At 37.4% G+C, this 12,493-nt stretch overlaps 1 protein-coding gene across 1 annotated transcript in view; it reads right to left on the bottom strand.

The window, feature by feature from the left end:
* The window catches only part of MAP3K15 (mitogen-activated protein kinase kinase kinase 15), an 85,232-nt gene that overhangs the window by 40,044 nt on the left and 32,695 nt on the right, over positions 1-12,493 (bottom strand). Inside the window, exons 4-6 of the mRNA XM_039551212.1 lie at positions 5,567-5,760; positions 3,234-3,402; positions 1,832-1,938 (exon numbers count right to left, since the gene is read on the bottom strand). Coding sequence (XP_039407146.1) covers positions 1,832-1,938; positions 3,234-3,402; positions 5,567-5,760 — 470 coding nt within the window. The remainder of the gene's footprint in view (positions 1-1,831; positions 1,939-3,233; positions 3,403-5,566; positions 5,761-12,493) is intronic.

Here is a 12,493-nt window from a genome sequence, read left to right on the forward strand (position 1 = left end):
TGACTTGACAATGGAAGTGAGATTAATGGCCAAGAGAACTCAGTTAGAGAGTCCAAGAGGAAATAAACGAATTACTCTCTCTGGATCACAGTTCTAGTATACTTTTAAATGAAATTAAGCACATATTAATATTCTTCAGGGTCAGATATTCTTACAGCTGCTAATTCTGTTCTGCATATGATGTATTTTTTTCCTGGCGGGCTCAATCAGCTGTACTGAGCAACATTAATACTGTTCTGTATCCTGAAATTAATAGAATATGAAGTGAAAACATAGTTCTTTATTTTTAAAGACAGGTTCTGATAGAACTCACTAAAAATAATTTGGTTTTAAAACAGACTAAATTAGGGATTAAAAAATTTCATGGAAGTAAGATGCTAAATGAAACATTTTAGGGGTCATTTTGAACTAAGTGTACTTGCTCAAAAAATAAATAAGTCTCAGCTTTTGAGTTTTGTCCATCATTTTGTTTGAAGAAGGCAAAAACACCTGTAGAAGCTACATTCTGCATTCTTACCAATGAAAAAACAGCCATTTATTTCTGAAAAAACTTTTCTATAGAAATGTCTAAATTGTTCCCAGAAGAAAACAAGGAGAGTCATGCTGGTTTGGGCTAATAATCAATTTAATGAAAGCTGTTGACAGGGAGAGCATGTGCATGAGCAATTAATTCTATCTTGTCTTACCAGGGTGCTATTGGCATTGTCAAAACAGAAGATTTAATGGCATGGGTTTCACATGCTGCTCAAAATACAAAGAATTTGAAGACCAAGAGAGTAAAGGAGCTTGCCAATTTTGCTATGTACATCTAAATGAAAAAGTTTTAAAACTGATTACGTGAAGACATTACCTAAGGACAAGGCATGATCCTAGCATTATTCTCACCAGCAAATTTAAACATTTTGAGTCAAATTCCTGAAATATTTTTTTTAAATTCTGAAAAATAAGGCTAAATCCATACGCAGTAATTTTCTGAGCAATAGTTTAGTGTTTACTCTTATGTCTGATGAAACTGTCAGATAGGACCAGATTTATTACCATTTTCCATAAAATGACATAGGAACTGGTTTTCTAGATCTATTATTAAGTTCTTATTCCCTTTGATTTATGCCATCCTGATGTTGTCCAATGCTAATTTTAAGTTAGCTTGCAGGTCACAATCTTTAATAGTATGTGGATTGCATCTGGCAAATTACTTTTATTATTACATATGATTTCATTTGCATAGGATCTATTTTCTCTGACATAATCTTAATGTAATTTCTTTAGAAATTGAGTAATTACTATACATAGGTACTACAAAAATCTGTACCTAACTAGGAGAGTTCAATAATACTTCAGTGTTTCCTAAAGCAGTGATGTCCCTGTAGGTCCTGATGACCTTGCAGTCCTTCAAGGAAACTCTACCATGAATGTGTATTCATGGATCAAGCAGTGCTTATTACCTATTACTTTAGTAAGTCACTCATAACTCTATCACACTAAACTTTTCAAGTCATTCAGAATAATCAGTGACTCAGAATAAACAATCTCTGACTGACCAAGAACCCTTTGGTATTACTGGAGTCTTTTGCAGTTAGTCAGGTGGCCTTTGGAACAGATCCACTCTCTCCTGATTGTTGACAAAGCGATGGTTGTAGGAAAACAACAATTTCAAAGGTTACAAACTGTCCTGGTGCACAGTAAGTATGGGATTAAGGAGACATGACTGTGATGAATATTAATGTCTGCAGAAAGGGAAGGGAATTTGATATTATCTGCACTATAAATTTATATATAAGCCAATATGGAACAGCAATAAAATGAAAGAACTTCAATCAATCATCCTTACCGATTCAATGCAAAAGCATAATGAAACTTAATATTGTGTTGATCAGCCAGATCACAGGTAGGAAGCATTTCTAGTGTTTCTACCAGCTTCACCATAGCATCATAATCCTGGGACAAAATTATAAAAAGATAAAAAAGATTGAAGTAGAATAAACTAAAAGCAGAAGAAAGCATCACTGAACTAAAATGTATCACGATCACTAGACAGTTTCTCAGGTGACTGTTCCTAAAAGAGTCAGAGAAACATCCACGAAGGGTACATAGTATTATAAACAGGGATTTTGTCTATCCATGTCAGTGCTTGCCTCTTCCTCACCACAATGCCTAAACTACTGAATCCCTGTAGCCAGTTTGATCACTAACACTCCCAGCACCAGAAGAAGAGGTGATGAGTCTGGCTCTTTCAGGCCTTATTAAGGTCTTCTGACAAATGACACTTCACCAGGTCACCGTGGACTTGAGCAGAGCTGCCTCTGAAGTACATCAGCCACTTGTACATTCATTTTGGTTTCTCATGGGTAACCCACATCTACAGGGTCGAAGAGGCCAGTTTACTGACATCTCAAAAGGCTTCACGTTACTTCATCTCATGTTACTCATGTTTTGAGATGAGTATATTTCTCAAGGGACACCTTTCACGATCACCAGAGCAGACGTTGGATGAATGAAGTTGGATGAAGTGCTGCAGGAAAATATGCATTTCATAATGGAAAGCTGGGTAATGAAGGATGATGTGGTCACCCATTGCTCTCACAACCCATTTATACACAAGAAATAACCAACTTAGCTCCTGATGGGAAAAAAAGTTCTATAGAATGGTTGAACTTATATTTGAAAATGGATGTTAAACACACAGACTGTCAATTTGGAAAGACAGCACACAGGCTGTGTTTTAGCAAAAGCAGAACTTACTTTAAAAAATAAAACCAAGAAAAAAGGTGCAGTTATATTTTAAAATAAAATTAATGTTTTGTTGAATTATAGTTCTCGATTTGGGCATCTCTAGCCAATACAATGGTCATAACAAATACATTTTCTTCATTTCTAAACATATCTAACTTTATGGGGGGAGGGATGAAAAGTAGGGGAGGGCATGGCAAGCATCTTGATTCAGTGGGGATTTTCACCTTTTTTCTTTTTAAGAAAGTTAAAAATTACTAAAAACAAAGGGAGAGACCTCGGGAAGTCACCTAATCTGTGTCTCTTGTTCACAGGCAAAAGGAGTAAGAGTCTCTATCCCCTTAAACTGCCCAACAGACAAGTCAAACTCTTAAACAATGTAACAATTGTACCCATTTAGTGTTAGCTTTGAATCACTGCTTAACAAACAATGAAGTACAGGAGAACCAAGAAGAGCCAAAATTGCATAGTAAAATAATCCACTTTAGTCTTCAAGCACATACCTGAATATCTCTGTAAGAAAGAAGCAGGTTTATGACAATGTCAGAAGTCAGCACTTCAGTATTATCCATACGAAGCTTAATCCTGGCCAGCTCCTTCGCCAGTTCATCTCCTTGGTACTTCTCTCTAGCTTTTCTAATGTCATTTAGCAGTGTTTCTTTATAATAGGCACTAAAGAAATAAAAGATAAACATAGGGGAAGAAGACCGTTAGATATTTCTTATGAAACATGGCTATATTTCTAATAAAAAGTACCATTTCCTCAGAGTGAGGTAAACATCAAATGTTTCCATATTTTTCAATAACTACTTAGAAATATTCCACCCTGCCCCACCTCAGACTGTAGGGCTATGGATCAATATGTTTATTATCAGGATCATGAGGCAGTTTTACCAACATAAGAAAACTGGAGGATTTCTTTACCCCATTAGTGACCCTGACAGATGTGGTACTTTGTATCATAAAGAAGACAGCATCTGGGATAATAAAATCACACAGAGAAGAAACACCAGCATGATGTAAAGAGGAGATATATTACTTTATCATGAAAGTTGGAAGGAGACTTTCAAACACAGAAACTAAAACAAAAACAAGCCAACAAAAGCTGATTTAGTTGCAATCTCTTTGATGAACATAATACATAATGTGGGCAGGATCTATGCAAAAGCCTCCAATAAGTGCATCTTATTTACACTAACATCGGTGCACAATCCAACATCAGCGCTTTTATAAATTGAAAAATACTATCTATATTGCCAGTATGACAAGTTTGAATGGCCTGAACCAGCTACCTAGGGATAAATTTATCCTGGAGAAGGTTATGGAGTCTGTAGTTTGAGAGTCAGCAGGTGTCACCTGACAATACTGCATACAATCCCTTTCTTGTTTACAAATGAGTCTTTCAAAGTATTAAGCCTTGCTTAGTATAAGTCCTACACACAGCAAAGAAAATTAAGTTCTCTGTCTCATTCACATTATCATCAAAGCAGCAAGGTCACAGTAAGCACCACTGGCAAGCACAGCCCCATACAGTGCAAGCACAGAAATGAGGCTGAGAAGCAGGCGTGGACTGTAAGGGGGAATCAAGACCACCCAATACCCCCAAAGACCTCCAACCCTTTTCCAGAAAGATCTACAAGAACAGACTGCATGTAACTGATCTGCATAGAAAGTGAGAAACTGATCTCCAGGGTGGGGAAAACTTATCTATAAAAAAGTACCCCAAAAAATTCCAGGGTGCTTGCTCTGCATATGCATCCCAGGACCATGAAAACCCCAGCTGGATTGACACTGGAGCCAGGATGGGTGATCTCTCTTTCTTTCCTCCTCTTTGACCCTTTTTAATTCATCTCTCTCTTTCTCTCTTCCCTTTCACCCTAGCCCTTTATTCAAAACCCTCTGCTGTGCCTTATACTAGGTGGTCAGGGACTAAAACACCAATTTCCATGCCAAGTGTGCAGTTTACTAATAAACCTTTGCAAACTTTTGCAGACCCTTTGACTTTTGTCATTCCTTTCAACTGTGAGCATCTAGGAATCCCTTCCCCTTCAGGGTAAGATGTCACAGCAGAGTCATCCATGGGATTGCAAGGATGGGACCACAAAATAGAAGAAGTTTTTTAGGCAAGCTTTTCACTTGGGTGGGATGGCAATGGGGAAACAAAGAAATCTGAGGGCCCTCAGTGCAACCTCATGCTACAGATACTAGAAAAACTAAAAACCAGCAGCTTGGTCTGAGTGTTTTGCAGAAATATACACAAAACAGGACTAGATGCAGAGTACAGCATGAGCAACTGAAAAAGACAGACCTCCTTCTCCAGCCCCAATTCCCAAAACTCCAACAGTCCCTTGCAGAAATGGCTAAGCAGTGTCATATTTTTATTTATATCAGAATATTTAAAAATAAAATCAAACCATGAAAATTACAATTGATTGCCTACTGCTGTTTTGGGTTTTTTTTGGCTTTTTTTTTTGGATGACAGAAAAGGACAGTGTTTCGCTTTGAGCTCTATGAAGAATCTATGAGGTTAGCTCCCATTACAACCTTATGCACTGTAATTTAAACTTAAGCACTTTATCTTACCCACGGACTGCCTTTGCTTTCTGGAAAGTATCTATAAATCATATTTTAGCATAACATGGTTAGTTAGCTGCAACAGCTGCAGGACAGGAATATAAAAAGCAGTAGAGTTAGCAGCTTCTTTTAACACTATATTAAGTGCAGTTAAAAATCAAAAATCAAAAATCAGTGCTACTAGAAATTCTGCATCTCCTTTTTTCATTACATCAAAAAGACACTATCAAAGGCTCTGGAACTGTATCTGTTGTAACATTACCATGATGTAACATGGACATCCTTGAGAAGGCTGAGAAACTTGTCCACCAGTGGGACACAAAGTGGCCCCAGGATATTGTCCCAGCTGGGCTGCATGTACTCAGAGGCTCTTCGTTGGGCATCACTTTCACAGCAAAAGTAGTCAGCACAAGGTGTGACAATGTATGGGATAAAATAATAATTGCCACTTGAAGCCTAAAATTAAAACAATCACAGTTTAGAAAACAAGTGAAAGTGTAAATATACTTGTGTATACACAGAATCTTTTGCTGACAGAAAAAACACCTGGATTAGTGTATGAAGTTTTAGTGCACTGTTTAACACAAGATTTGCAAGCATTAAATTCAAGGAAATTTGTGTGGAAGAGTTACAAATATTACCAAAGCTGATGAATAAGGCTCCAGGTCTGTTAAGTGACAATACAACAAAACTGTTCAATTTTTCCTTTTAATGTAATGAACAGACCCTAGTAGGGTCTGACAGTTACCAGCTAATGTTCTGTTCACAGATTTTTGGGGTCAGAGATGTACTTGCATCCTCTAGGCTCACCCTGTGCTTTGAAAGATATGATGCAGAGCTTCACACAATGAGAGAAATATAGAAACACAGACACTGGAAGGACTTTATAGAGATGTTTAATCCAGAGAAGCCTACAAAACATCTCCTGCATGCTACCATCAAAAATTTAACCAACCAAACCTCAAAACTTTGAAATGTTTTGTAATAGATGTAGGACTTGTAACACAAAACTTTAGAAGCAAAGCCCAAAAAACCTTAATATGCCACATAAAATGTGTGAATACAGTCAAGGTGCTGAAATGGGTGAGGACACAAGAAACGCCCTTCAGAGCCCAAAATCAGCAAGTACAGAGTTTTCAGCTCCTGATCAAGGCCCCAGAAACCACACCTCTATGATGTTTTCCACAGCTGGGAGAAGCAGCTGCATCCCATTCTAGCTATGACAATTCTCTGGTGAACTTTATATTTGAGAGTAAGTAGATGGGAACACTGAGGCATAGGTCAATATGATATATCTGCCATGATCAACTACCACTACGCTGGAGATATCGTGGCACTGAACATCTACAGCAAAATCGTACCTTTCATTGTTTCATCTAAGCATACAGAAAAGCCGTAGCCATTTATGGTCACCTTGAACAATGGGAGAATGCTGAGATAATGAAAAGAATGGATATGAAGATGGCACATTTTTGAATGAATTAATAAACTAGACAGGAGAAGCAGATTGTTCACAGGAATTTAAAAATGTAGGGCATGCAGCTACTAAAACTACAGATAAAAAGTCTGTATCAGTACATTGTGTTGCTGATCCGAGTTTGTGAGGATTAAGAATTTAAAACCATTTCTAAAGGATAAAGACCGTCACATTCCTTCCTTCCCAACCCTAAATTACATTATCCCTGTTATAACAATATAATTATCTGCTAGATTGTGATCTTGACTTCCCAATAAAAAAGTCAGAAAAACTTTATCCCAAGCTACCAATATGTCAGCACAATTTTGTCTCAGCTTTATTCAAATAAACAGTAAGTTCACTGCAATACAAAAGGTGCTTGTGTATAAACTCTATTCTTGAACCTGTAACAGCAAAGTAGCTCTTCCTGCAATGAAAAAAGCCCATCCAATTTGAAAGGGTGATATATCTTGAGATGCAAAGAGCTGCAGTTATCTACTGAAAAAGCAATGAAATTTTCAGAAAAAATTAAAATGCACGTGTGAAACACTCTATTAATCTTATCCTCAAGCACTGTATTCTTATCCAGCCAACGCATCATCTACTTGACTTTGAGTTCGTTTCCTTTTGCATAGTGAAATCTATGCAACTAAACCCTCCTGTCTTCTAGCTTCTTCTGTCCAATATTTACATATAATAAACTATAAAAACCTTTCATATAGACTGCACGACCTAAAAAAGGCTTTCTTATCTTCCTTATGTAAAAAAACAGTCCACCTATTTTTCTTATGCTAACAAGAATTAGAGATGGCTGAAAATATCACCTTTGCTTCTTCTGATCTTCTATTCAGGATGCTGGTCTCTGATACCAAAAGCTAATAATTTTGAAAATTACTGTCTTGTGATACAACAACTATTGCCTTTTTAACATCATGAATAAATGGCTTAGGTATATATGAAGTAACGTATACAGCAACTCTACCTGCATAAAATCTATAAATTATGACTTATTTAATTGTAGTAGAATAATAACTTCATAGCTTATCAAGACTGTATGATGAGTTGGTTAATTTCAGAATTAGAAGCTAAGGTATATTAATTGTCTGGTTTCAGGAAATTTTAAGTTAAAAATTACAGCCAGGCAGACTAAAAAACCTTCAAGACTCTGAATACTCATCTGCCAGCCAATAATGTATGTCAGCGCTGAAACTTTTGTATTTAAGCACAACATGTTAAAATCTACCACAAGACAAGACACAAGTTTAAGAACATAAAAAATACCCCAGAAGATAATTGCAAATAAGTTGAAAGAGGTACCTGTTCTTCAAGTGAAATGATTACAGGAATTAAGCAGAAAGTCATGTCTTTGCTGAGAGGTTGAAAGAGTGAGGCCCACATAGGCCATTTTTAGGCCCTGGGCAAGCCAGGACAAATGTAGAGTGATTTTTGTCTTAAAATACCTTCAAAATATTTTTTTTAATGCAGCTAAAAATATACTGTTGATCTTAATATAAACAGGTTTTTTTATTGTACTGCTAAAGTTATTCTGGTGCAACTGTCACTTTGTGACAGAGATGCTACACTCGAATTAAAGGTGGGTTTTTTCCCAGATAAATAACATTGAGTAAAAATCTCTTCATTTTCAGAGAGGGAATTATGCCTGCCTAGCTAATAGTAAAATTATTTTACTTGAGCCCTGCTATTAACTTTGCCACTCATTCAAGTATCAGGAGTGCTTACCCCACCTTACTAAGCAGTTAGAAGGAAAACGCAGAAGGTAACAGAAAATGAACTGCATTCATTCCAAGAATGAATAAGCTCCTGAATTTTCAGGGAGCTTAACTCACTGCTGTCTTAAGTATTAGGGTTTTCACTGTTGTTTTCTGTGACATCACATTCCTATCCATCTTGCCATACAGGCATGTACTGGATTTGCATGGCCGGGTTTTGGTAGTGGGAGGGCCTGGGGGGTGGCTTCTGTGAGAAGCTGCTGGAAACTTCCTCCATGTCCAGCAAAGCCAATGGCAGCCAGCTCCAAGAGAGACGTGCTGCTGGCCAAGGCTGGGCCAGTTAGAAATGATGGTAACTCCTCTGTGACAACAGATTTGAGAAGAACGAAAAAAGTTATTGCATAGGTGTAAGTGCGGTCAGAGAAGAGTGGGCTGAGAATATATGAGGAACAACTCTGCAGACACCAAGGTCAGTGCAGAAGGAGGGGCAGGAGGTGCTCCAGATGTTGGAGCTGAGATTCCCCTGCAGCCTGTGGTAAAGACCATGGTGAGGCAGCTGTGCCCCTGCAGCCCATGGGGATCCACAGGGATGCAGAGATCCACCTGCAGCCCATGGAGGAGTCCCACACTGAACAGGTGGATGCCTGAGAGGAGGCACACCCCATTTGAATCCTGTGCTGGTGCAGGCTCCTGGCAGGGACCTGCAGACCTATAGAGAGTGGAGTCCAGACTGGAGCAGGTTTCCAGGTAGCACTTGTGACCCCATGAGGGACTCACACTGGAGCAGGCTGCGCCTGAAGGACTGCACCCCAGGGAAGAGTGACCCACGTTGCAGCAGTCTGTGGAGAACTGTTGCTTATGGGATGGACTCACATTGGTGAAGCTCATGGAGAACTTGTGGAAGGGACCCCACGCTGGAGCACGGGAATGACTCCTCTCCCTGAACAGTGGGAGAAACAATGTGTGATGAACTCACCATAACCCCCATTCCCTGTCTCTCTGCACTGCTGGGATAGGAGGTCTAGCTTGAAAGGAGAGAGGGTGGGGGTAAGGTATTTTTAATGTTTTATTTTACTTCATATTATCCTGCTCTGATTTTGTTACTAATAAATTCACTTATCTCTAATTCAAGCCTGGTTTGACCATGACAGTTTTTGGTGAGTGATCCCTTCCAGTCCTTACCTCATGAACCCTTTGTTATATTTTCTCTCTCCTGTCCGGCAGCAGAGGGGCATGAGAAAGTGGCTCTGGTGGGTGCCTGGAATCCAGCCAGGGTCAACCCACTACAGTGGCTAAGATATTATAAACTTCCAAAAAATACTTCCTCTTCTAAAGTTGAATAAATGCAGTATTTTTATGTAAAGACTGTGAAGAGAATTATCACAAGACAAACACTTTCTATGCCCAGGATCTAGCTTGCAAGGAGCAGTAACTCGAATCACCTCGAAGGAGAGACCCTACCAAGCACTATTCTTAAATCATCCTTATACATTTTTACATGTCTAGAAACACAGTGAAAGTATGGCATATCTATTCAACAGAAAGTAGATTTAAAGTGATACATACTTTGCCTATTAAATTACCACTGTGGTATTCAGGAGGTACTTGAACACGAAGAAAAGTTTTGAGGTTGGCAACCTACTCCAAGTTGAAATAAAACAACAAAGAGGAAAACACCACCACAAAACACCATAAGAATCAAAAAGACAGACATGACACATGAATAAAGAAATAATTAAAGAAAGAAACAACAGAAAATGAGTATAGATATTTACAGCAAGACAATATTTAAAAGGCCAAGAAAACAATTCAATACTTTGGCATTTCTCTTATCTATCTTATCTTTTGGATTTCTCTTATCTATTTACATGATTTATATGTCTATACATCTCCTTGTGTCATCATTAAGATGTTTTCAGGTCTTACTTTTATGAACCTGTCAGATTCATTATCTGGTTAGTTAACTATAATCCATTGCTTGAGATGGTAGTATTTCCATACAAAGTAACTTTCATACATAAATTTTAAAAGCCTTAGTTTTCATTATCTAAAGTAACAGTAGCATATTTCATCATTAAAAGCATTAAAAGTAACATTTACTCAGTTACCCATTGCCTTTGTACTATTTTCCACCCAAAAGGAAAAATTATTGAATTTAATATGTTCCTACTTTTTCATTCTGTGCCCTTTTACAATTTCTTTTTACACTTCTGCTACCTCAGGCCTTTTTAGAAATATATCATTAAAAGACTGTATCATATAAACTTTTATACATTGTAAAAATAATCAGAAAATAAAAAATAGAAAGCTACTCTGCAATAATACTTCTTTGGATTATTAAATTCAAATAATGTAATCATACTTCGGAGTCTTGGCTCTCATTTCAATCCACTGGGGACACCTAACTGGAGAATATGAGTCCAAGTGCCAAATTCTTTCCATTTAGTTTTCTTAATTAACTTCATGGCCTTGAAACAGTATATACAGTCTAATTTATACTGCTACTGAAACTCTGAAGAAACTTTCTGCCAATTACAATAAAAATTGATTTTTCAACATAAAAATTCCTTGTGGCGAGGATAAATTGCAATCCAGTTCCCTTCAGATCAAGGAGAATTTTTGCTAATGACTCCTCCATAGCCCAGACATTATTCACTGCTTACTATAAGAACTGCTACAGCATTTCATGAAAAATAACCATTTAAATCTCTAAAAATTCTTGATCAGGCCCAAAGGCCTAAGAATACTATGATAAACCTTTTAGTCTAATAGCCAGCCTACCTTCCTTTACATACCTTCCCTGAATGCAATTAACAGGGTTATTCAAATTTCTTCAGGCATATTGTAAACTAAAGAAAAACTAACTAGTCTTTCTCCTTATGTTCTGTATTTGGTATAATAATTTTTCCACAGTGGAAAAATCTAGTTTGTATTTTCAATGCCCCATTCAAACAAATTGAATGGATCAAAGTGTGCATCTCAAACTACGTGCAACCAATCCTAGAGCTATTGCCCAAAGCACTGTATATTTTGCTTCCTGACTCCAGCAGTTTTCTAAAGCCCCTTGTGCACTCTTCACTCAATCTTGAACTTTTTTTATTCGTAATTTCTTAAGATCCTGTAGCAGGAGACAAAATTTCCTTCCTAAAAAAATATAAAATATCAAGGATGGCAAAAAAAAGTTGAATCAAAATAGAACAACTTTCCAATGGACTTTGTCTATTACACTGGTTTGGGGAAAGACTATTTTTTTAAGCATTTTTTGCTGTTGAAAATCCTTGAAATTTCATTTTTCCAGTAAACCAATGTTTATCTGATATCTAAAGAAACTCCAAATCTCAAGCATTTTCCATAGATAATTTTTTTCCCCCTCTGCCCTTCAGTCCATTTTTCCATAATGGCACATGAAATAACCTGTTATGCAAGACGGCATATTTGCCATTTATTTTATTGATAATATTTTGACAGAAACTAGGAAGCCATGCAATCTTTATTAAAACTAACAGAAAAGTCCTCAAAGCTCAGAGGAGCTCTACAGAAGGAAATCTAACTGATGGGACACAGAATCTTGACCTTGAATTTCATGCCAGGGCAATTCTTCCTTGGGAACTGAACTCCCACAGCCAATAATTCTTTCCTTTCACATCCAAGTATGCAATAAATTATCAATACAGAATTTTAACTGCTTGTTTGGGGAAATCAAGTAGAACTGAATCACATTCCTCCATCTTATCTGTGAAAACTGCATTCCTAGATGGTGGAAGGAAGGAAGGAAGTTCTCTTACTCACACTCTTTTTTCAGACAGTAAGCTATTAAATCTCTCAGACTCACACCACTGCATCTTGCTGCTATATAATTTTCACTGTTAGATCAGCTATACTCAGGCCAACTCTCAGTTGAATTGCTGACTATTTTCTCTGCATTGTTTTCAGCTTCATGTCCAGTTTCCTTGCTCTTGCCTCCTTCCCAATGCTGAATTAGAATAATGTTTTCTCTACAAGG

The sequence above is a fragment of the Corvus cornix genome, chromosome 1 (assembly GCF_000738735.6).
Source record: "Corvus cornix cornix isolate S_Up_H32 chromosome 1, ASM73873v5, whole genome shotgun sequence".
Taxonomy (NCBI): Eukaryota; Metazoa; Chordata; class Aves; order Passeriformes; family Corvidae; genus Corvus; species Corvus cornix.